The following is a 24,362-nucleotide window of genomic DNA, read 5'->3' as shown; positions in this document are numbered from 1 at the left end:
GTAATTAAACTTTGAAATGGTTCATAATCTGTATTTAAATTCTTGCCAAATGTTAGACGTGCCCTTTATTCAAAGTGTTTAACCAGCCCTAGAGAAATTGCATGAGAGCATTGTCAATGAAGACCACTCTTGAAATAATCTTAGAATCCAGGATGGTCAAAGTGTAGGGCTCTGTGATACACATTATCGCATCACTGGTAACCCTACATTGAAATTCATGTTAGGACATTGCATTATCCGTTAGGTTATTCCAAGCGAATACTTGCCATTAGTTCTAGCCTGAAGACGTCTTCAGATTGCAGGCTCACGTTGTGCACCAAAAAATATTAATATTACAGTGATATGAAGTGGAAAAGTCAATGATTAGTTATGCTCCAGGTACTGGTTGTACGACGGTACAACACAGATAAATACATTGCATGCTTTTGCCATGCATTTTTAGCACGCAGGTTTTCACCGCAAACATGCATTTACAACACGTGTAGTAACTTGGTCCAGACGTGTAGAGGATCTTTAGATGTTCATTAGTAGATGGTCACAAGTCATCCAATTCAATCCAATACAAGACAGTACAAGACCAATCATAGACCACACCAGGAGCAGCCAGTGTGGTGCTCAGCCCTTTTCAACTGACATCTCTGGCTCCCAACATTCTGTACATCATAGGATGTACATTCCACTGGCAAAGCAAGAGATGCAATGCATAACAACAAAGCCAGGATATTACAACATGCCAATACCACGCATTGTTTTTAGATTTATAAACAATGTATTTGTGGGGGGAGACCACCCACACCCCAACTTACCTTAAATGCGTGGTATTAGCATGCGTTGTAACTGCATATTCGCGGTAAAAATATGTGTGCTAGAAAATGTGTGGTAAAGGCACAAGGAGGTAAAAACCTTGTTGTAAAGGCTGTTTCCCCAGGTACTTTACGAAGATGGAAGAGCTCAGTGGTTTGCCATCTCATGTGTAAGAGATATGTTTCATGTTTGGAACATTATTCGAAATCCCAGATCTTGGACATTGGACCCCTTCCCTCTTTTAATTTACTAGATCTTAAATAGGAAACTAGGTAAATGCCATGCAATGGTGCTGCATAGATTGGGCCCAACATTGTACCTGCTGGCTTTACATACTAGACAGTATTCAAGCTCAGTAGGCAGGCCTTCCAAGAACTAGTAAAGTTTGATTAAGTCCAGGCCATACCTACTTGTGTGAACTACCTTTAAATCACTAATTTTGGATCAAGGTCTATCCTCAGGTTTTTTTTTCTTTTTACCTTTAGAGATATTTGGGGTACATGCCACCAAGCACTGACCCTCTGGAGATGCTGACTTGCATCACCTTGGTCTCAGTGCTGGTTGTGGCTAATTCACCATGCCTCATCTACACTTAAATGTCATGTAATGTTTCTTAGTCTCTTCCCCCTTTCTGATCCACCAATCTGGAGTCATCTATGTAGATATGGTTATCTTGATGATGAAATCTAATGACCTTCTTAGAAGTCCCATACAGATAATTAGTAGTGGGATGGTACAGTGAAGATACCAGTAGAAGTCCTCAGTTGGTTTCAAGGGACCATTTAAATTTAATGTGTTGAGTTGTATCTTTTGGGAGGAGCTACACCCAATGTTTGCCATTCAGTCTATTGTTTAGTCTCCCTCCAGCCACATAATAAGTTGTCATTGGTAAACAGTGGAAAGTGTGGAAAGAAAGTCCAATGAGAATAGGGCACCCAGCTGCCACAAGATCCTGCTTAAGAGCTACTTGGCTCGTATTACATTTACTGTGATGTGTTGACAGCACTCATAAAGGATTGCAACTGTAATATGTAACTTTTGTGTTGGACGTGGCCCCATCTGCAGGGTAATCCCCAAACGTTTTGCCAATACCCTCCTGTTTTCTGAGTCCGTTTTTGTTGCCTTTTAGGACTCTGCACACTTTACCACTGCTAACCAGTGCTAAAGTGCTTGTGCTCTCTTTCTAAAATATGGCTTATACCCCATTGGCATATTTAATTTACTTGTACGTTCCTAGTAAAATGGTACTACATGTGCCCAGGGCCTATAAGTCAAATGCTACTAGTAGATTGTGCCACCCATTTAAATAGCCCTTCAGACATGTCTCAGGTCTGCCATTGCAGCCTGTGTGTGCAGTTTTAAACTGCCACGTCGACCTGGCAAAATAAACCTTTAACCTGGCCCAAACCTTCCTTTTTAACACATGTAAATCACCCCTGGGGTGGGCCCTGGACAGCTCAGAGGGCAAGGTGCGCTGTATTTAAAAAGTTGGACATGTACTTTTCAGTTCTACATGTCATAGCAGTGAAAAACTCTTAAATACATTTTTCATTATTGCCAGGCCTTCCTCTCCCGTAGGATAACATTGGAGTTACAGTGGTACATTTAATAAGCTGTAATTTCGAAATTGGAACAGGAAACAAGATAATGTTTAGTATCTTTGGAATTGTAATAAGAAATCCTCTCTTATGGTAAATTCAAATTTCAACTTACAATTATGAAATTTCCACTTTTAGAAAATTAGCATTTTCCTGCCTTAGCCATTTAGTGTCTGCAAGCTGTCACCGAGTCACATGACTGGGTGTAGTTGGCAGTTAGGCTTTCTGTTTCCTCCTATGCAACCACACACAATTAAAAGCTTAGGTGTGCCTGGATGGACCATCACTAGCATGATGGGATGGTGGAGCTGGGCTGCATTCCCGTGTAATTACTCTGGAGACAGGACAGGGGAGAAAGGAAGCCTGTGCACTTCAAATGGAAACCTCTATAAGATTCTCCCACTTCAAAGAAGGCACCAGGTATAAAAATTGGACCTCAGACACCAACTCTTCAATACACTTCCGGACATGTGGAGATTCTGCCAGGAAGAAGGACTACTGTGCTGCTGAAAGGACAGCCACTCTGCTGAACTAATACTCTGCTGCTGCCTTGGTGGACTGCTTCTTTACTGGATTGCTGCCCTGCTGCCCTCCTGCCTAAGTCAGAGACCTGCACCTGCACCTGAACCCAGGAATCCAATAATTACACCAAGGGCTATTCTGCTGGCCCCTTGACATAACAGAATCCCAACTACCTGAACCAGTGCCCAAATCCACTTACAGTAAGCCCCTGACCCACAAGTGGTGCCCCTCAGGTTCTGAACATTTGGTATGACCTCAGTGGGGCTTAATTGAACTATTGTGTGCACTTTTGTGAGCGCAAACAAGCCAGTTGACACCAAAACCTTATCGCTCGCACTGCCCACCAACACAAAGTTCCGTCGACCCGGCTGTTTGCACTACAGCATTGACCCCTCATGGGGAGATCCACCGTGAAGCTCCAGACCGACTGTTTGCGATCACAAGAGGATCTTTGCACTACAGCGATGTCAGTCAGCAATGCCAGGCCTGTTCTTTGCACTACATTGACGACCGTTCACAGCACTTCTCCTGCTTCTCACGGCGCCCTCCACCGCAAATTGGACTCTTTGTGCTAGACCGAGATTTATCTTGTATTGTGTTTTCACTTTCTTACTGTTTGAAGTGCTGCATAAATACTTTACACATTGCCTCTAGGTTAAGTCTGACTGCTTGACTGCTATGTCCTAAGCTACCAGAAGGTTGAGCACAGGTTAATTTTGGGTTTGTTTGTGTCTCACTGTGAGAAGCTGGCCTGGTATATGATGTTGACTAATGTAAGTGGGCACCTTGCACCAGTCCAGACAACCTTTATGGTGTTTTGAGAGTTCTTAGACAACCTTAGAAAGCTCTCGAAGTGGTTGCTGTGGAGAGCAGCCTTCAAGCTTAGTCTTGAAGGAGTGTAAAGCAGCTTGTTTAACCAGAATGCAATCTTATAGTATAGATTTTTAAAGATTAAGGACCCTTCACAGTGGACCCTGAAGAAACCCCTTGGCAGACAGAAGGTTGGAGAGCCACCCCACCCGTGGATACCCTAGTACTCACGTTACCTGCACCAGGGAAGCCGGGTGTATAGGGGTGAAGTGGTGTCGGAAACCGCCGTCGAACCCAGTTGAGGACTTCAGGAAAGTGCCGCTGCTGGAAGAGGAGAAAGTGTCCGTGGGAATCCAAACGTGGATTCTTGAACAGGAGTATCTGAAAGCAGAGGGGACGAGTCTATGTCACTCGGGAGTGACCAGGAGGCTTGGTAGACGAATGCCCGTCCATGTCGGGTGCTTCAGGGAAGATGACAATGACCTTGACTCTGCAGCTGTGGGGACCAGGCAACGCTGATGATGACCAGGAGTTGGATACCAGCTGTCCCATGAAGGATGTCGAGTGCTGAGGGGTCAGTGTCCGGCGGGACCATCAACAAGCCTTGGCAAATGCAACCAATGCAGGAAGTCAAGAAGGTGCAAAGTTGGGACCAGCAAGGTCCAGGAGACCAACCAAAAACAGGGGAGTCAGGGCAGGCCTCGAGCAATCGGGGGAGCCCAAAGAAGCCATAGACGACTCTCCACAGGACCCACAGGCCGAAGGCACTGGAGTCGCAGGAGGACCTCGAGCAGCTTACCAAAGCAGCAGGCCACAGTGCACATGATGCGATGTGGCTGAAGATCTTGGTGGAAGAAGTTGCCAGAGATTTGGGATACTTGGAGCTCAATGCACTTGTTGCAAAGTTGCCAACAAGCCTTGCACATGCAAAAGTGTGCTGTGCACAGGGGTTCGGTTATTGCAGCCCCCAAGAGGGATACTGGCCTCAAACCCAGTGAGAGTGCAGGGCAGGCCTTGGGAGCTGTGAAAAATCACCACCAGTGTTACAGAACTCACGGAGTCTGGAGGAGCTCAGGATCTGCAGAGCGGTCGACTTAGTTGCGTTGCCTGCAAATGCAGGGGAGTGGCTCCTTCACTCCAAGGTAGATTTCTTCAGGTGTCTTTGATGCTTTACAGGTCTTGGAAGGTTCCTGTATGATGCACAGGCACAGACGATGCAGCAGACTGGAAGAGAGATGAAGTCAGAGCCAAACGCAGTCCAGAGTGCCCAGACGGTGGAAGTAGTAGTGGTGTCTGATCTGAATCTTGTCCCACGATGAATCTAGAGACCTACACTCAGGTAATCCCTAAAGTACCCTAGGGAAAGTGTTGGGACGATTCAGGGGACCCTCCCCGGGGAGGGTCTGGACAGGGGAGAGTTTACTCCCATGTCCTTTGTCCAGTTTTGCGCCAGAGCAGAAGCCAATGGCCCCCAGGCCTCGTTTGAACTGGAGTATGCACAGGGACACCAAATGTGCCCCTCGTGCAGACTTTCTGGCACTGGCAAGTGCACCCACCCAGTCCGAATACACTAAATACTGTTGGGAAGTGGTCACACCTCCCTGTGGCTGGATGCCTATTGTTCCACCTTCCTCTGCTCGAGCTTGGCTCAGCAGCAGGAGGGCAGAAATGTGTCTCTGGTCGGCAGCAATCATTTTGTGCTGTCCAAGACTAGAAGGCTGGTACAGGGAACACTGAGAGCCTAACGGAGGGCTCTTCCAGTGCTTGGAATCATACCCCTACTGTCTCTTTAAGGGGCTCATTGCAAATGCTAGGATGAAGGACTGCTATCCACTGCAGGCCTCCATACCAGCAGCCACTGTTTTTCACAAGAAGCCACAAACTGATTCTTGCCTCATTAATTTTTATGAGGTAGGCGGATTGCACAGTTTGCAAAAGCAATCTTTACAGTGTAAGGTCGTTGAGCATTCCTCGAAACACATATGGGGAAGCTGATTGCGGCACAATGCAAAAATTGCACTCTAGTAGGCCACTTTTGAGTATCAGGTCCAATGTTTCCCAGCAGCACTAGGAAATACATAATTGGTTTCTTGAATGCCTATTGCCCATTCAAGTGCTGTAGGGGCAGATTTACTAACACTTTGCACCGGGCTTGCGTTACAAAAGTGATTGATACCGGTAAAAAGTGTTGTTTTTTAATATTGTGCATAAGGAGATATGGTACTGTTTTATGCTCTACCTGCGTGCTGCATTATTTATTTATTTATTTTATGGAATTTGTAGAGCGCGCAGCTACCCCCGAAGGGGTGTCCCGGCGCTAAAATCCAGGGGTTACTGAGTGGAAAAGGGGAGAGAAGAAAATGTGATGCAAGGGAATCTAAAGTCCGGAGAAGAGCCAGGTTTTGAGTTTGGCTCGGAAGATGGTTTCAGAGGGGCAGAACCTCAGCTCAAGTGGAAGGGAGTTCCAAAGTCTGGCAGCAATGACACCGAAACCTCTGCCTCCGGTTCTGGACAGTCTAAAACGGGGCGAGATCAGGAGGCGGAGGTCATTGGACCTCAAGGATCTGGTGGAGCAGGATATCGAAGCCCGATTTTTCAGGTAAGTAGGGCCGAAGTTGTTGACGGCTCGATATGTAAGGGTGAGAACCTTAAACTGGATGCGGCTAGCCACAGGGAGCCAGTGGAGTTGCCTTCGATATGCAGAGACAGATTGACGGTAAGGGATGTTACCGATCAGTCTGGCTGCAGCATTCTGGACAATCTGCAGTCGACCAATCAGGTACTGCGGAGCCCCTGCATAGAGGCTATTAGCATAGTCCAGGTGGGACGTAATGAGGGCCTGGGTGACTGTACGGCGGGAATCCGTGGGAAGGTACGGGAGGATCTTTTTTATCATCCGTAGTTTCATGAAGCAGGCGGAGGTAACCTTATTGATCTGGGTTTTACATGACAAGGAGTCATCGAATTGGAAGCCCAGATTCCGCGCCGAGCGAACCGGGGTAGGGGCAGGATCGAGAGCTGTCGGCCACCACCAAGAAGAGGGAATAGAGGTGTTCTGATTGAAAAACAGGACCTCCGTTTTATCTGCATTTAATCTCAAGTGGTTCGTAGTCATCCAGCCGCTGATGTTATTCAGGCATTGGCGAAAGTTGAGGAATGCGGAGTCCGAGTGGTCCCGGAAAGAAAACACCAACTGTGTGTCGTCGGCGTAGGATACCACCCTGACTCCGTAGGACTCAACGACGTCAGCCAGGGGGGCCAGATAGACGTTGAAGAATAGGGGGCTAAGGGCGGAGCCCTGTGGCACCCCACATGACAGAGGTTTTTCCTCTGACTTGAAGGGGCGTAGTAGTACTCTTTGGCTTCTGGCTGAGAGAAAGGACTTGATCCATCCGAGGGCAGAGCCACCGATGCCTATCTGCCTGAGGCGGTCCAGGAGGATGGGGTGAGAGACCGTATCGAAAGCTGCGGACAGGTCGAGGAGAACCAGCATGGCCTCCTCGCCCCTGTCCACACACTCCCGAATGGTCTCAGATACCTCCAGCAGGGCCGTTTCGGTACTGAATCCTGCTCTGAAACCGGATTGGGATCCATGAAGCAGAGAGTGGTTTTCCAGATAGTCCATAAGTTGGAGCTGTACTGCTTTTTCCAGGACTTTGGCAGGTTTGGGAAGGAGGGAGATGGGACGGTAGTTAGAGAAGACAGTGGGGTCTGCGTCTGCCTTTTTCAAAATAGGGATCACCAGTGCCTCCTTCCAGGTGGTGGGGAAGAAGCCATGGTGAAGGGAGGCATTCCAGACGGTAAGGAAAGGGCAGGCCAGTGAAGGTGCCAGTTCTCCCATGATTTTGGCGGGAACAGGATCAGAGGGGGCGCCAGATTTGCAGGCGATGAGCAGTCTAATAGCCTCGTCCATGTTTAGTTTGTTGAATGCAGGGAAAGATGGAGACTCAGGGGGGCTAGAAGTAGGAGATGGAGTGACTGACTCAGTGGGGAAGGAGACACACAGTTTGTTTATTTTTTCTAGAAAAAAATCTGAGAGTCCCTCACAAAGGGCCTGACTGGCGGTGTTCTGGGGGGCTCTAGCCGGAGGGTTAATAAAGTCTTTGACGACGCTAAAGAGCGTTTTTGAAGAGTTTTTGGCTTTATTAATTTGAGCGGCAAAGTGGTCTTTCATCGCGCCTTTTTTAAGTTTGAGAAATTGTTTAAGTGCCGTTCTGTAAAGATGTTTGGCTTCAGAGTCGTAGTTGAGCCTCCACTTGCGCTCAAGGGCCTTACATTTGCTTTTCTCCTCCCGAAGGGAGGTGGAGAACCAGGGAGCAGAGGGCCGCGACCTGGTGGAGGAGATGGTTATCTGGGGGGAAATAGAATCAATAGCCTTAAGGAGAGTAGAATTTAACCTGGAGACATTTTCATCAATGTCCGGGGAGAGGTACTCCGAATGGTAGTGGAATATGGGATCCAGGGTAGCGCAGGTGACCTTATGCCACTTTCTTCCCAATTCCTTTCTATGGGCCAGTTGGGCAGGTTTGCGTCCTAAAGTAAGAAGAAAAGGGACGAGGAAGTGATCGGTCCAGGTTAGAGGGAGAGGCTGAAGGGCAGTGATGAGCGAGAAATTTGCAAAGATAAGGTCCAGGGTGTGGCCTGCCACATGGGTGGGACCTGCAACCAATTGTTTAAGATTGAGGCTTTCCATGGTGTCGACCAGGTTAGTAGCCTTAGCGCATAACGGGTTGTCGATGTGGAGGTTAAAATCGCCCAGGACAATGAAATTTTGATGTTTAATAGAAAGATCAGCCAATAAGTGGACAAGGGCATTGAGGGAGGGCGTGGAGACAGGAGGGGGACAGTAGACTAGTGTGCCAGCTAAGATTGCTGATGCATTGTTGGAGATGGAGAAGTACATAGCTTCGATTGTGCCTATTGCACTGAGTCTAGTGAAAGTCAACTGGAAAGAGGATTTAAGTATGACGGCAAGACCACCACCAGACTTACCTCCGGTCCGATTCAGGCATTTGATGTCATAACCTGGGGGGATGGCCAGATAGATATCTGGTGAGGAAGAGTCAGTGATCCAGGACTCGGTTAGGAAAAGAATATCCCATTCCTCAGACGAAATGGACATCCAGATGTCGTTGGCGTGACGGGGTAAAGATCGGCAATTAATCAGACCTGCACGTAAGGTGTACTGATTAGAGGAAGAGGGATGCGGTGGTGAGCAAGGGGAGAGACGGGGTTGACAGGGCGGGAGTGTAAAGCTGCATTGTGGGCAGAGATAATGAGCGGCTTCCAGATGACTCGGGATGCAGCGGGGGCAGGTCGGGCATAGATGTGAATTAAGTAGGTGTAGTTGGGCAGAAGTCCAGCAGATGCGGGTGGGGCTGGTTGAAGAGGCAGGGGGACTGGCCCTAGGCCCGATCCAGGCCCGGACGGGCCCAGACGGGCTTGCCTTTGGCGCGCCTTCGGCGCGCTGACGGCGCGCCCGCTGCGCCCGTCCGCTGCGCTTCCTGGCGAGGCACATCCTTTATGTCCGTGTGAGAGGGAACATGGGGGTGTGGCCAGCTGAGGTGGGCGTGTCCGCCGTGGCGCCTCGCCCTCAGTGATGGCGATAGATGGCGTTCGTTGCAGCGCTAGGAGCGCTGTTTAAAGTGCACAGGTGAGTGAAGTTAAGGCAAAGTATCACACAACAAAGATTTTAAAATGCTAAGATTCACTCCCGGCTTCCGCCTCAGGAGACTCCCGAATTAAAGTGACGCGCTTTCCAGCCGCGCGCACTTTATAGTGTGTCAGGGGAGGGGGCGTGGCCAGCTGAGGTGGGCGTGTCCGCCGTGGCGCCTCGCCCTCAGTGATGGCGATAGATGGCGTTCGTTGCAGCGCTAGGAGCGCTGTTTAAAGTGCACAGGTGAGTGAAGTTAAGGCAAAGTATCACACAACAAAGATTTTAAAATGCTAAGATTCACTCCCGGCTTCCGCCTCAGGAGACTCCCGAATTAAAGTGACGCGCTTTCCAGCCGCGCGCACTTTATAGTGTGTCAGGGGAGGGGGCGTGGCCAGCTGAGGTGGGCGTGTCCGCCGTGGCGCCTCGCCCTCAGTGATGGCGATAGATGGCGTTCGTTGCAGCGCTAGGAGCGCTGTTTAAAGTGCACAGGTGAGTGAAGTTAAGGCAAAGTATCACACAACAAAGATTTTAAAATGCTAAGATTCACTCCCGGCTTCCGCCTCAGGAGACTCCCGAATTAAAGTGACGCGCTTTCCAGCCGCGCGCACTTTATAGTGTGTCAGGGGAGGGGGCGTGGCCAGCTGAGGTGGGCGTGTCCGCCGTGGCGCCTCGCCCTCAGTGATGGCGATAGATGGCGTTCGTTGCAGCGCTAGGAGCGCTGTTTAAAGTGCACAGGTGAGTGAAGTTAAGGCAAAGTATCACACAACAAAGATTTTAAAATGCTAAGATTCACTCCCGGCTTCCGCCTCAGGAGACTCCCGAATTAAAGTGACGCGCTTTCCAGCCGCGCGCACTTTATAGTGTGTCAGGGGAGGGGGCGTGGCCAGCTGAGGTGGGCGTGTCCGCCGTGGCGCCTCGCCCTCAGTGATGGCGATAGATGGCGTTCGTTGCAGCGCTAGGAGCGCTGTTTAAAGTGCACAGGTGAGTGAAGTTAAGGCAAAGTATCACACAACAAAGATTTTAAAATGCTAAGATTCACTCCCGGCTTCCGCCTCAGGAGACTCCCGAATTAAAGTGACGCGCTTTCCAGCCGCGCGCACTTTATAGTGTGTCAGGGGAGGGGGCGTGGCCAGCTGAGGTGGGCGTGTCCGCCGTGGCGCCTCGCCCTCAGTGATGGCGATAGATGGCGTTCGTTGCAGCGCTAGGAGCGCTGTTTAAAGTGCACAGGTGAGTGAAGTTAAGGCAAAGTATCACACAACAAAGATTTTAAAATGCTAAGATTCACTCCCGGCTTCCGCCTCAGGAGACTCCCGAATTAAAGTGACGCGCTTTCCAGCCGCGCGCACTTTATAGTGTGTCAGGGGAGGGGGCGTGGCCAGCTGAGGTGGGCGTGTCCGCCGTGGCGCCTCGCCCTCAGTGATGGCGATAGATGGCGTTCGTTGCAGCGCTAGGAGCGCTGTTTAAAGTGCACAGGTGAGTGAAGTTAAGGCAAAGTATCACACAACAAAGATTTTAAAATGCTAAGATTCACTCCCGGCTTCCGCCTCAGGAGACTCCCGAATTAAAGTGTGTGAAAACTAAGTGAATCTGCCCCATTGCCTCTCATTTATCGAGTGCCGATTATTTACTCATACCCCCTGAAGGTGGCAAGATACTTTCCTCTTGAAACTTACCTTCTCTAACAATTAGGAGACATAAGAAGTCCATAAAGTGGATGTGTGTGGCAAAGCCTGCTTTCAAAGAAGATACCAAATAACCATTTGTTCCCACATTCCCATCATAATCCAAGTCAACAAAAGAAATCTGAGCTCTTTCTATGAGATTTTTTACTCTCTACTCAAGGTCAAATTTATCATCTTCGCTTCCTACACAGATCCATCACCACTGTGCCCTACAAAGGTCCTTCCACACCCCCTTCACATGACTCTAACAGATTACCTATCGAAAAAGTTCCCCTGGATATCCTTATTCATTGCCAAAAGGAAAAAGAGTGTTATTTGAAAGAAAAAATGAGCAGCGACAATCCTAGATTTTAAGTAAAGATCAGTTTTCATGTCGGATTTCATAGATTTAGAGGAAGATTTTTTGTGACAATATGCAGACTGAATCAACATTTTTTGCATGTGAAGATTGTGGTATATTTGGTACTTTTGAAAGGCATTAGAATCAGGTGAACAGTCTATATGGTGTTAGGCTATTGCTAGACCACTGCTTCAGCAAGGACAACTGATCAGTTCAGAGGTTCAAAGCTTAAAATAATGTGTGGGTGCAGACCTCGAAAGGAGTTTCTGCAATTGCTGAAGCAGATATCTTCTCAGGTTTGTCTCTCAATATTAATTGTAAAGCAAAGTGGGATCAATTTTTCATACCACTGGTTTAGCATGTCACTAGATGGAGGGTGAGGGTAGTTTCCTCAAATGGTTCTGCATTCCTGTGGCTGGAGGATGGAGATCCAGGATTAAGATTTTCCTATCTTAGACTTCCTGGAACATTGCATTTAGTTATATGATATGGGCAAAGGTAGGAACTGCAGATTCTGGTGTGCAAGGTGAAGGGGGCCCTTCATATGAGGCCTTTTGTTTTTCTTGATCACATTTTTAGTTCGGTTGATACCGACCAATGCAAAAACTCACACCTCTTTGTGTCTCCTATGTGGGTGCTCCAGGCCACAGACTACCCTGCGGTGGTGGTATTGCTAAATAAAGGCTGTGTCCCCAGCACCAGGAAAGGACATTTGAAAGTAGAACTACTCCAAACCTGCTATGAAAAGTTAACTGTCTCACCGTGAGAGAGACAACATGCAGGGATCCACAGACACAGGACCATTTATCTTACTCCTCGCAAAATCTTCATTGGCAATAACATTCTCAAATGAGTTGTAAACCCCGTTCAAGTTTAATTGTACAGTCCTATCCCTTCGACTTACCCAAAGGAAATTCACAGAAAAGCGTGGAATCAAGCGTTTATCAGTCTACAATTTGCTTTAAGTTTGTCTGATATAAAATGTAGCAACACTGCTCACACTGTTAATTCGGGATCTGATAATTTCTTTGAAAGTTTTGAGCCATTCACAAAGAAGATCTATCCTACCAGAACCACCCACTACCGAAGATATCCGTAATTAATTCCTCTTGGAGTGATCTTGAAGGCCCTACCATCTACGCACACACCTACGCTAACACCCACCACCCGTCTCCTGTCTTTTTAACAAGCGGTTAATGTAGGTCACATTCTGAGAATACAACTACTCATCCTCTGTGTTTTTGTGACTACATTGTTGCTAGTCTTCTTTACATAACTGTCTCAAAGGCATCGCTCACGTTCAGAAAGGCGGCTTTGAAGGGTAAGTTTCTAAGTAACACTGTGGCTACCACGGGAAAAAAATATGTTTTTAGAGTTACAGCTATCAGGAAAGTATTGAAAAGCCTGGGTCGTTGTTGTTGCAGAATTCTGTTATGGACTATTTTTTTGATCCAGAGAGTAGAGGCCAACTTGTGTCCATTCACTGTAATGATGGTCAGAATATATGACCCAATAGGTGATATCTCCTCCCACATCCAGAAGGTTTCTCTCTGAGAAGTGGAGGCGAAGGATTTAAATGGCCTTTTCTTAAGTAACGTAGTTAGACTCTGGGAATAAATTAATCGCACACTAGCAGTGGCCACGGCCTCCGCAATATGAACATGGGACAGTGGAATAAAACAAACATTTAACTGCTCTGCGTTCGTGAAAACTATAGGTCCTGTTTCAGCAGCTATATGTAGCTTTGATGCATCAAATATAGGGTTCATTACTAATGTAAATAAATCTAGTTTAATATATAATGAAACCCCAATGCATTACAAGACAGCGCACAGACCAGTTCAACACAGAATATATCATTTCCTAGCCATCCTGTATTTCAGATTGGTCAGAGAACGTTCCAAAAAAACAATATATATATATATTAGCTTATAGTATGTTATGTATTGCTCGTGACAGTATTAATAGGGATGACAGAATATACATTTACCTAAACGGTTTGTATATAATACGTCAAATGTAGGATATTCCATAAACTTAAAGCTCGAAGGATACCTGAAAATGTTGTTGTTATTCTCCCAGAATTTCACTAGAGGAAAAACAAGAGGTGTTACTGAACTTCGGGAAATTGATAACTCAGTATGAAGATCAAATCTGCTCCAGGGTGACGGGAAAGCCATAAGGAAATACTATGATAAGAATCAATATGAGTGAAAAGGAACTTCTAGCTGGTAAATATTTTCTATTAAAGGTACTTAATTATCCATCTAGCTATAACAGCTTAAACTCCAGCAGTTCAGTTAACACTTACATGCCTTCAATAATTCCATGAAAATGGAAATATTATTTTCCAAACAAATATTTGCAGAGAGCTAATGTAGGACAGGGAGCTGATGAGGGCCTATCGATACAGAAGTATCTCTGTTAAAGACTGTCTCTAGCAACAATCAACTGACAAATGAAAAATGGATAGAGCATGAAAAGCGAAGCACAAACCCTTACCAACCACAAGGGGAGATTGCTTTCACTAAATACAATATTGACCTGTTTGAGTAACACACTCATAAACGGCGTGGAGAGAGATGACTACATGTAATAACAAACCACTACACATCTTATTCTGACCTCCCATCCATATGGGTTGTACCAAAATTAGGTCTGGGATAAAATTCCGTTCCGCTCGCGGAAATTGCGATAAAATGTCAAAATTTCCGCAATCCGCATTTTACCGGTAATTTTTTGCTTGCTCGCGCTGTAAAATAAGACATTCTCGCATGCGCGCGATCGCCTTACCTGAATCCCCGCGTTCGCCGACAAGTTTTTCCGATCCGGTCGCGTTCTCCACGAGATGTTGGATTGTTGGTAGCCATTTCCGCTGTCTAGCGACAGTTCGCGCCCGCAGTAACGTCATTCGTCGCGCGATCACGTCTTTCTTCTCGCGATCATGCTCAGCGAGACAAGTGAAAACAAGATAGCCGCGCCCGTGAGCAACCGCATGGGTAGTTGGCGAGCCGCGACCACGCAGAAAATACCACGAACGGGCGGGAAAAAAACTTCCGCATCTTTGCGATATTTCCGCGTGTTTGCGGAGATTTTTTACATTTTCGCGATAATTTGCAAAAGTTAATTTCGCAAATTCCGCCCACCCCTAACCAAAATCGAGATTTCACTTTTGGAGGTAAGTACAGGATCCAGGGGGTTGGACTAGTGGCAAACATGGCGTTACTAGGCTATCCCCAAATCTGCAGTGCAAAAGTTGAAATGATGAGCTAATACACTGCCCACGTAAAAACACACACCACCACAGCACTGTTGGTAATTTGGGAGCAGTAATACTGCATCAATTTAACACAGCAAGAAGAATGGGCCACTATGCATTCAATATTTGAAAGTACCATTTTTGTCATAGATCACAATATAAAAAGCAAGCACAATGAAATTGTTCATTAAACATTGATTCTACTGCTATTCTTTGCCTAGAGGATCAATCAAAGTGTAATTAATCCAACATCAGAGCGACCTCAAGAGCTTGAATTTTTGTACATGAGAGACGGTTAACAACAGGTGAATTGCATGAAAATCATCTAAGAACAAATTGACTGATGGCAATGCATCTAAAAATCAAAACCATTAACAACATTAAAAAAACCAATGAAAATACACTTTGCAAAATAAGTGCGGTTTCTTGACCAAACAACTCAAAGAAGTAAAATAATGGTTGAAACATTGTGTAGAGGTCCTGTAAAGGGATGGTTATGTTTTTAAGGGAAGCACAGTGGCAAATTTCCCATCACTGTGTGCCAACTTCAATACAAATATCCCACAGGATATGCAAGTTAGCATCTCGGCTAGACACTTGGGTTCTATAAAGTTGTGCAATAAAGTTGGAAATTGAGCCGTTTATATTTGGTTCTGCAATATCAAACTAAATGCACATCAGCTGCACTGAAGCTGGAAAGGTCTATACTGAGAGCATCAGTAGGCCTGCTGTCAATGGGCCTTTCAGAAATGAATGCAGAATAACATGTTTGTTCTGCAGCATAAGAATTGCATATCAACATCTGCTTAGGAGCAGGACCCCATAGTTCCACTACAATGGAAAACCCACAGTTTGGTGTATTGTGAAGACAAGTAATAGAGTGGCATGGGCATTTAAGATTTCATCAGGCTCAGTCATGAATGTGATATGTTTAGGCAGCTTCACCAATGTTGGAAATAGATGCCTGCATTTTGTATGATGTCATTGAGAACTGGGGAAGCTCATCTGGCACATTAGCAAGCCATAAGGACTATCTCATAAATCATGCCTTATCATGAACCTATAGACCCCACAAATTTATCCCCAAATTCCAACTTACTTATTTTTCCTAGATTCTTTCAGGCTGTCTTCTATTCCTATCAACAGAAAGAATCCTTTCTGTTATCAATGGGCAGTCGATGTTGATGGTAACAACGCACTGGTCTTTCCTCACTCATCAGCTGCACTTGATACTGTCAACCTAACCTGTCAACCCAACCTTTCCCCTGATCTCTCTTCAATTTCAGATCCAGTGAGTTGTCACTTCCTCCGTGACATCACAATGCAGTGCTAAATTTGCCTGTGGCCGGCGTTAGGGATGATCGGAATATCAAATATCACGGCTGCTTTGTCTTAATTCCACCTCATGACTCTTTAATCCACCAACAAACACTCCCTGCCTTTTTATTTCCCTCTTGCATGCTCTTTTTGATGCTCTTTTTCCTTCCTACTTTCTCTTCGTCACTGTTTTCCTTTTTTCCCCCTTTGTTGTTTTTCACTTTCTTGCTCTGAATCAAAGTAGCTTGAGGGAAAAGAAGTGCTGGTCTCCAAAAATGAGTGCTGGTGAGCCCCACCTGCAACCACTGGCTCAAACTAAGCATTGTCACAACCAGCTGTAAGTCACATGAAAGAGGTATACATTGTGACAATGTTTGGTTTGAGCCAGTAGCTGTGTTGGTTCTGTCACTGGTGGCGCTAGTGGGGGAAGTGAGTGGTTCAAGCTGCAGTGGCCTCCTGACGAGGGACTTGGCACTTATGTGTTTATTTTTACAGATTAAGTTCTGCTCGAGCCTTGACTCCTGTCTCTGCTGTAGCCCCACTTGAGGCCAGGTAGGACAGCGGCTTGCTATAAACCGTACAGAATACAATATGCCTGCAATTGATGCTAAATATTATGCTGTGTGTATATTGTCTGTAAAGGAAGGGTTCAAATGATGACTGTCCCTGCGTAGCCTGAGGTAAGCAGGAATAACGCCTGCAGTGACAGAGCCTGCATCGGAGCAAGAAGGGGGCGGGTCCCGGGGTGTCTCGCTGAACCCTTTCCAGTTGTGGGATAAAAGGCTCGGGGGGGCACATCAGGCTGTTATCTGTGAGGTGCACGTGTTAAAGCCTCGCTAATAACCGTGATAAATGCACTGAAGGGCAAGTAATTGGTAGATCAGGTGGAAGGAAGATAAAAAATAGGCAGGTTTTATTAGGCTAAGGGCATACTATTTATGCCATTGTGCGATGATTTTTGAAATTACGCAATGTACATGGCTTCTCATGCGCCGCGATGAGCTGAATGGTGCGTTCCTTAACCAAGTCTCCCCCCAGACATTGTAGACATTAAGCCGGCCAACATGGAGGACCTGACCGAGGTGATCACCGCTGCAGAGTTCCACCCCCACCACTGCAACCTCTTCGTCTACAGCAGCAGCAAGGGCTCCCTGCGGCTCTGCGACATGAGGGCCTCCGCGCTGTGCGACAAGCATTGCAAGCGTAAGTGGCCGCTCACATTCCGCGGATGCACATTCCATGCAATTAAGATTATTTTAGCATAAATACCTCTTGAGGTGGAGAAAGTTTTGATGTTGTGTTTGCAATGTTACTTATTTTTATTATGATGACGCAAACAAAATGCAGATTTTTTTATGATGGGGAAAAGCGGCATAAAAATGTAATGCAAGAGAGCAAAAATAAAAAGTAAAAAATAAAAAGCAAGACCAATATGTGAAAAGAGGTGCAGCATAAAGTTTGAATGGCCACTTGAGAAGGGGTGGTGGACGGTCACAAGACAGGAGAACCACTCTCCAACTGAAGAATAAATACAGGGAAGAATATGTCTGCATTATTCCCCCTCCCAAAAAGTTTTGAGATGTTTAACTTCGATCGTTTATGTAGCATTCAAGTTTTCATGTACAGATTTTCACACAGAGCCATTTGTAGAAAATTGCCCAACAGTCCAAGGAAGGCCACTGTTGCTTGGAAGGCACTGCCCCTTGCACTGCCCCTTTCCCTACCAACATTCAGGACCCAGCAGTAGTTAAGAAAATGTTGAAAACGCATCTCTTCGCTTAAACAGACACTTTCACCCTTTGTTGGTTTTCGCGCGGGGACACTCGTGAGTATCCGTGCGCGCGATAAATCGAAATAACATAACATCTTCTTCAATCATAAATGTTTGAGGACGGTTTTGAATCTAGAGAAACCAATGAATTACCTTGTAATCTATTTTTTAAACTAGATTTGAAAAATAAATGTTCAAGCAGAAACATTTTTAGTTACTTAACTCCTTCCGGGCATGCCTGGCTGCTGCTCAATGTGCACATTACAGAAGCCTTTTTCCAAGTGCAAGAGACATACTATGCCCTTTGACCTGCTGGAGCCCTGCATCTACTTATGGAGGAAACTGTAAAATAGAATACTGTTGAAAATGCTGTACACTAAAAAGGATTAATTTCCTCATGGAAGTGAACTTTGCCCTGTGGATGCTCTCATTACAGAGGCATGCATGCTCATGAGCACACAGGCTACACAAGATGTTCTAAATGTTTGCCACAACTAAGTACACAAACGTAGTATGCCCTGAGGTGACCATTTACAAGAGAGCAGGATATTTCGGAGAAACTTGTCCCACTCCAAAAGACGACGGGGTACCCATAGGCACAATTTTCCAAGCCCTGGAGTGGAGAGGGCCTCAATAATGTTGGATGCACAGTCCCAGACCTCCCCTCTCAAGGATCAGGGACACTTATTGCAGACTGTCATGGAGCAGTCTTTTAAGCACATTATTACAGGACTACAGTGGTACTTCTGGCTTACTCGTGAATTTGAGGATTTTATGTATTAAAAATCACTCTATTTTTCTAACCTGTGTGGAATCTTTTTGTTTGGTCTTTTTGCACTTTTTTGCTGTTTGAAGTGTTGCACAGATACTTTACATATTGCCTTTGAATTAGGCCTCACTGAGCAGACATTTGAGCACAAGTTAATTTAGGGTTTGCTTGTGCCTCCCCAGATAAGGATTGTGGTTGCTGCTTGACCAGGGCTCACACCCCAGTCAAGCAAGATCCCAGTTTCTTACATGCAGCAACAGTGGGAAACAATTATTGTATCATTGCTATATTGTAGCATGAATGACCAGATTTAGAATCTGGGATTCAAACAAAGTAGGTCCCAGTAAGAGTGATAAACAACATAAATACCTGTAGATGAGTAACTGCGATTAACTGTGATTTTTTCCACCAAAGGGTTCTGATTGAGATTAGACAACAAGAGCAATGCTCTAGATGTCTATATTTAGCAATTTCATATTTATGCCCCCCAAATCATCAGACCCTGATTCAAGCATATCACCAACACATCAAATGTTAAAAAAACTAGCATCTCCTCCCATCCACCCTCACTCCCTCGGCATATCACCCCTCCCCCCACCAACATTGGAAAATAAATACCCGCTCTACTGCCTCCCCACCACCCTTCAAATATAAAAAATAACATGGCCTCCTGCCACACATACGGTCATGGTCTTGCCTTCTCCTCCCTGAAGCCTGGAATAACCTGCCCATGCACATCAGAGCCTCCTACCCAGCTGTTGAATTCTGCAAGAAACTGAAGACCTGGCTCTTCACCTAATCCCAACCCTGGCTTGGCCAGTACAGCTCCTGTTTCAACACCAGTATGTGCTCCGGGTTGAGCTGAGCGCTAAAACAAATACACATAACAGTATATAACCCTTTCTCTGCCCACAACTGCACTCTCTGTTCTTATTTTGAGAGCATAGAGCCAGCACCCCGCTGGCAGTGGTTATGTGAGAGCTTATCAGTGCGGTTTGCATTGTTCTGTTACGCATGTTGACATGGGAGACGGTGATTGGCCCATGTTCCTCCCTCGAGTGTGTGCAGACCCAGGAGAGGCGGAAGAAGGTGGGTGAACTCGCCTACCACCATTCCACTGCCGCGTTCAGGTCTGTGGAGACCCTGGGAAGGAAGCGGAACAAAGAGGAAGCAGTTGCTTCCCCTGGTGATGTCACAATAGTGAGTAAGCACTTTGGTTACCCACTGCTGTTAAGTCATTGCAGGGACTAACATGATTTCAATCTGGTTGCTCATGATAGAAGCATTCAAAGGAAGCCATATATAACAACATGATGTTATGGATTGCCTTATTGACAAATGGGGATTTTTCTTTTAAAGACTTTGTGAGAAACATAGCCCATGCACAAGGTAATATCATAGAAAGCCTTTGTGAGAAACATAGCCCATGCACAAGGTAATATCATAGTCATAAATGCTGAAAGCGATTTAAAGTACAGTGGCAAATGTCGCGCGATTGCTACACACTCATTCCTCATTACAGATCTCCCCAAATCCTGCAGAGGAACAGTCAGGTGCACCCTCTGTGATCAAATCCCATTAACAAGACATGATCCTGGAACAAGCAGCGCGCCTCGCATGCCAGGAGCGGAGCAGGGTCTAATGTGCGCTGATTAAATCCGATTTTCCAGGCCTGTGAGTCAGAAAATAGGCCTTAAATGTACCGATTCTAGACTTGAACTGAAGCCTGGTGAATTCAGATGCTCAGCATGTGGAGCCTGTTGTAGGTCAGGGAATCCGTTAGGGTAATGACAAAAACTCTCCAACTCTTACAAGGGGCATTTCTGAGCTAGGTCTAATAAATTAAATAAATTAAATATAAGGCTCAGCCGCGTGGAACACTGGATGCGCTTCATAAGAAACCCAAGGCAGCCCGGCAAGCCATTAGGTCGTTTAACACTTTGCATTGTTTCACAAACATTTCTTGTCATCCCATAAAAAACATAAAAGCTCTTTGTTTTTCTTTGTTATCGTTTTCAAGCAAGATGTTTGTGCTGTATTGTAACATTCGTATAGCACTTCCTACCCCTGTGTGGGATGCTGAAGCGCTAACCCACACAAATGGCATGTTACACTGGGTCGGGCGTGTGCATGTAAATCTACTGTTTTGAGCATATTGGATAATTACCTACATTTTAGGGTCATAAGTGAGGACCACCGAAGCAATGCTTGGCGGTGTGAAAGGCTATATATATGTATAGCCCACATATATATATATATATATATTCACTGAAAAAACCATAGGTTTCACACATGTTATAGTTAGCTGGAAATTTTACTGATAAAAAACCAATGAAATTCCCACGTTATAGTTACTGTAGGCAACTATAACTCACGCGACCGCAATCCTCTGCTGATGCTAATACTGTATTTAGACACTTATTTGCCCATGTCTTCTTCCATTAAATTTTAGCTATGCATATATTACAAATTTTTTTTTTTCATAAAGACACATATGTCATCAGCAGAGGATTACGGTCGCGTGAGTTATAGTTGCCTACAGTAACTATAACGTGGGAATTTCATTGGTTTTTTATCAGTAAAATTTCCAGCTAACTATAACATGTGTGAAACCTATGGTTTTTTCAGTGAATTAGCAAGGTTTTTTAAATGCTAATTCCTAACTATAACGTGTGTGAAACCTATGGTTTTTTCAGTGAATTTGTACGGTTTTTTAAATGCTAAGTTACTTTACGCCATTCGTGGCGTGCGCACCCACTTAACGCAGTTCGTTCCGTGCGCGCACGGTGGGCACGTTACGCACCGTGCGCACATGGAGGACATATTATGAGCTTCCTTGTGATAGGTAATCTGTTAAATTTAATTTGTAAGTGATGACAATAATATGCCATGCACAGAGAGCGTGTTTTTTTTTTTTTTTTTTTAATATTTTTTAGCGTAAGCGCACGGTACGCGTACGGTAAGCGTAATCGGCGAAATTTTCAAAAAATAAAAATTTACCGTTTTTGGCCTTGGGGGATCTTTGAGGACTCAACTAACAGGGCTATGTGCATGGGCGCTGTCTAAACAGCCCCTTTATATGTTTTTTGCCTTTGTTTACAGCCCCTCCCTCACAGTGCGAGAGAGAAAATGGCGGCCGCCGCTTCCTGGTTTCGACCGATTCGAATGTTTACTTAGATGTAACAGCCAATCAGAATCGCGCTCGCGCACGCCACCGTACGCGTACGGTAAGCGTACCGTAAGCGCACCGTAAGCTGGCTCAGATATATATATTGATTTAAAGGCTATTTTCTCAGAATCTACTGAACAGATTTACACCAAACCAACAAAAGGCACTTCCTTGACCTGAGGACTACCTCTCTGCCAAATTTCAAGTAATTCTGTTCAGCCGTTCGGGCTGTAGCTGTGTCTAAAGGTCCTATGGAAAAATGCATGGGAAAAACGCGTTTTGGGACCCCCCTTTTATCTCAGCCCCCGCTTGACGAATCCCCCCGAGACTTTCAGGGTAGGAGCGGAGCGTAGCGCCCCACCTATTTTGAAAAATTTGCGAGGATTCGTCAACCGGCGCCAAAGTTATTCAAAATAGAATGTTGAGGATTTCCTATGGAAACGTGGTCCTAACTATAACTACCTACTGGCGACCGCCAGTAGGTAATATATATATATATATATATATATATATATATATATATTCACTGAAAAAACATAGGTTTCAGGGACATTATAGTTAGTTGGACATTTCACTCGTACAAAACCAGAGAAATTCAACCGTTATAGTTAGTTCAGCTAACTATAACTCGCGCCCCGCAATGCACTGCTAATTACGTCACATATTACATCATTCATGACATGGTCAGTGACATCACTGATGACATAACTGATGACATCTCAAATGACTACTGATGACATCATCCAGTGACTGTGTGTTTCTGTAAAGTTTAAATATGTTTTATATGCATGCCAAGGTGTATTGAAGAATGAGTGGGTGTATAAGTGTCTGCATAGAGGATTTAGTAGGTGGGTGACTGACTGTATAAGTGAGTGATTAAATGTGTCTTACTCAATGCATGGGTTAATGACTAATCTATGTGAATGTCTGTATCAGTCTGTCTGTTGTTGTGTAAGCACCTGCATGGGTTGGTCAGTAGCTACATGAGTGTCTATATGGGTTATTGATTGGTTGCCTGAGTATTTGTATGGGAGACAGAGTGTGTGTGGGTGGATGGGAGGTGTGTGACTCTGTGCATAGATGTGTGAGTGGTTGATTTACTGGTTGTATGTGTTTAAGAGTGCATGTGGAAACAGCTGTATGGGTGGGTGAGTGTGTGTATGGATGTATTGGTGAGTGAATGGATATCTCATTGGTACATATCCCAGTAACTACATATGTAAAAGGCAGTGTATGTGAGAGTTGGAGTATATAAATGACTCTACATGAGAGTCAGTGATCGAGAGAGTGGCTGTATGGATGAGTGGGTATTTGTATCAGTGATAATATAAGAGAGTAAGTATGTGTTAGTATCTGTATGAATAAGTGAGGTGGTGTGTGTATAACTGTATAGGTGAGTAAATGGGAGTGTGATTGATTCTTTGCATGACTCACTACTAGGTGTGTGAGTAACTCCATGGATGAGTGGCGGTGTGTGAGTGTCTGTATAGATATATGAATGCATATGATAGTGTTATATTGATGAGTGACTGCATGTATGAGTGATTGTGTGGGTGAATGAGTGGATGTGTGTGTAGACCTAGGATTCAGTGAGTGCTTATGCAGTAACTGGTATTGGTGTGTCGATGGTTTCGAAAATGGTAGTCTGTATTTTACAGTGGGTGTATCAAAGTTTATATTAGAGTGTGAGGAGATGCATCAGATTATCACATGGATGATGTCATCAGTGATATCAGTGATGCCATTTCAGATGTCATCAGTGATGTCATCAGTGATTTCACTGACCATGTCATGAATGATGTAATATGTGACGTCATCAGCAGAGCATTGCGGGGGCGCGAGTTATAGTTAGCTGAACTAACTATAACGGCTGAATTTCTCTGGTTTTGTACGAGTGAACTGTCCAACTAACTATAACGTCCCTGATACCTATGGGTTTTTTAGTGAATTTCAAAGATTTTTTAAATGCTAATTTCTAACTATAATGTGCCTGAAACCTATGCTTTTTTCAGTTAATTTAAAAGGTTTTTTAAATGCTAATTTCTAATTATAACATACCAGTCGCGTTTCCAGAGTGGTGGAGAAAGGTGAGCGTGGCCTTCGAAACACCTCTTAGCAATCCCACTGTGTGGGATTTACTGGAGGTAAAAGGAGGAGTAGTTAGCCCCCAACGTCAACCTTGGAGGCCACCTATCCCTTTTATTAACACCAGTAAGTCCCACACAGCAGGATTGCTAACTTCTTATATCAGGCCCGCCCCCTCCCTGCACCACTGTGCAAACGTGCCCCCTAGCACTTTGTAAGTTGGGGGATTGAGTCCCCTTGAATCCTGGTTTCGTGAACCCTCCCGGCCACAAGCTTCACTGTGATTGGCTGCCAACACTCCAAACCAAGAAGTGTTGGCAGCCATCTTGTGACTCGGTAGAACCGACTCACAAGTAAACAGTAGAAAAAACATAAAAAAACAAGAAAAGGGGGCAGGGTAGAAACACCTTGACCCCATAGGCCTGCTCAGGGGGTCCAACAAGGACCCCCAGGCCCAAAGAAAGCATGAAAAAAAAATACGGTAGAATTTGTGGTAGGTGCGCGAATCCTGCCGAAAAAATAAACCGAAGAGCGGGCTCCCGCGCTTCGTTTTCGATAAGCCCCCGGGTGAGCCAAGTCC

At 45.4% G+C, this 24,362-nt stretch overlaps 1 protein-coding gene across 2 annotated transcripts in view; it reads left to right on the top strand.

The window, feature by feature from the left end:
- The window catches only part of PPP2R2C (protein phosphatase 2 regulatory subunit Bgamma), a 577,160-nt gene that overhangs the window by 448,095 nt on the left and 104,703 nt on the right, over positions 1-24,362 (top strand). For both annotated transcript variants that reach the window (XM_085642445.1, XM_085642444.1), the window contains one exon: positions 17,027-17,191. In XM_085642445.1, coding sequence (XP_085498571.1) covers positions 17,027-17,191 — 165 coding nt within the window. The remainder of the gene's footprint in view (positions 1-17,026; positions 17,192-24,362) is intronic.

The sequence above is a fragment of the Triturus cristatus genome, chromosome 2_2 (genome assembly GCF_964204655.1).
Source record: "Triturus cristatus chromosome 2_2, aTriCri1.1, whole genome shotgun sequence".
NCBI classification, from domain to species: domain Eukaryota; kingdom Metazoa; phylum Chordata; class Amphibia; order Caudata; family Salamandridae; genus Triturus; species Triturus cristatus.
Note: the sequence above shows the minus strand (reverse complement) of the source record. Positions and strands in the feature narration are given on the sequence as shown.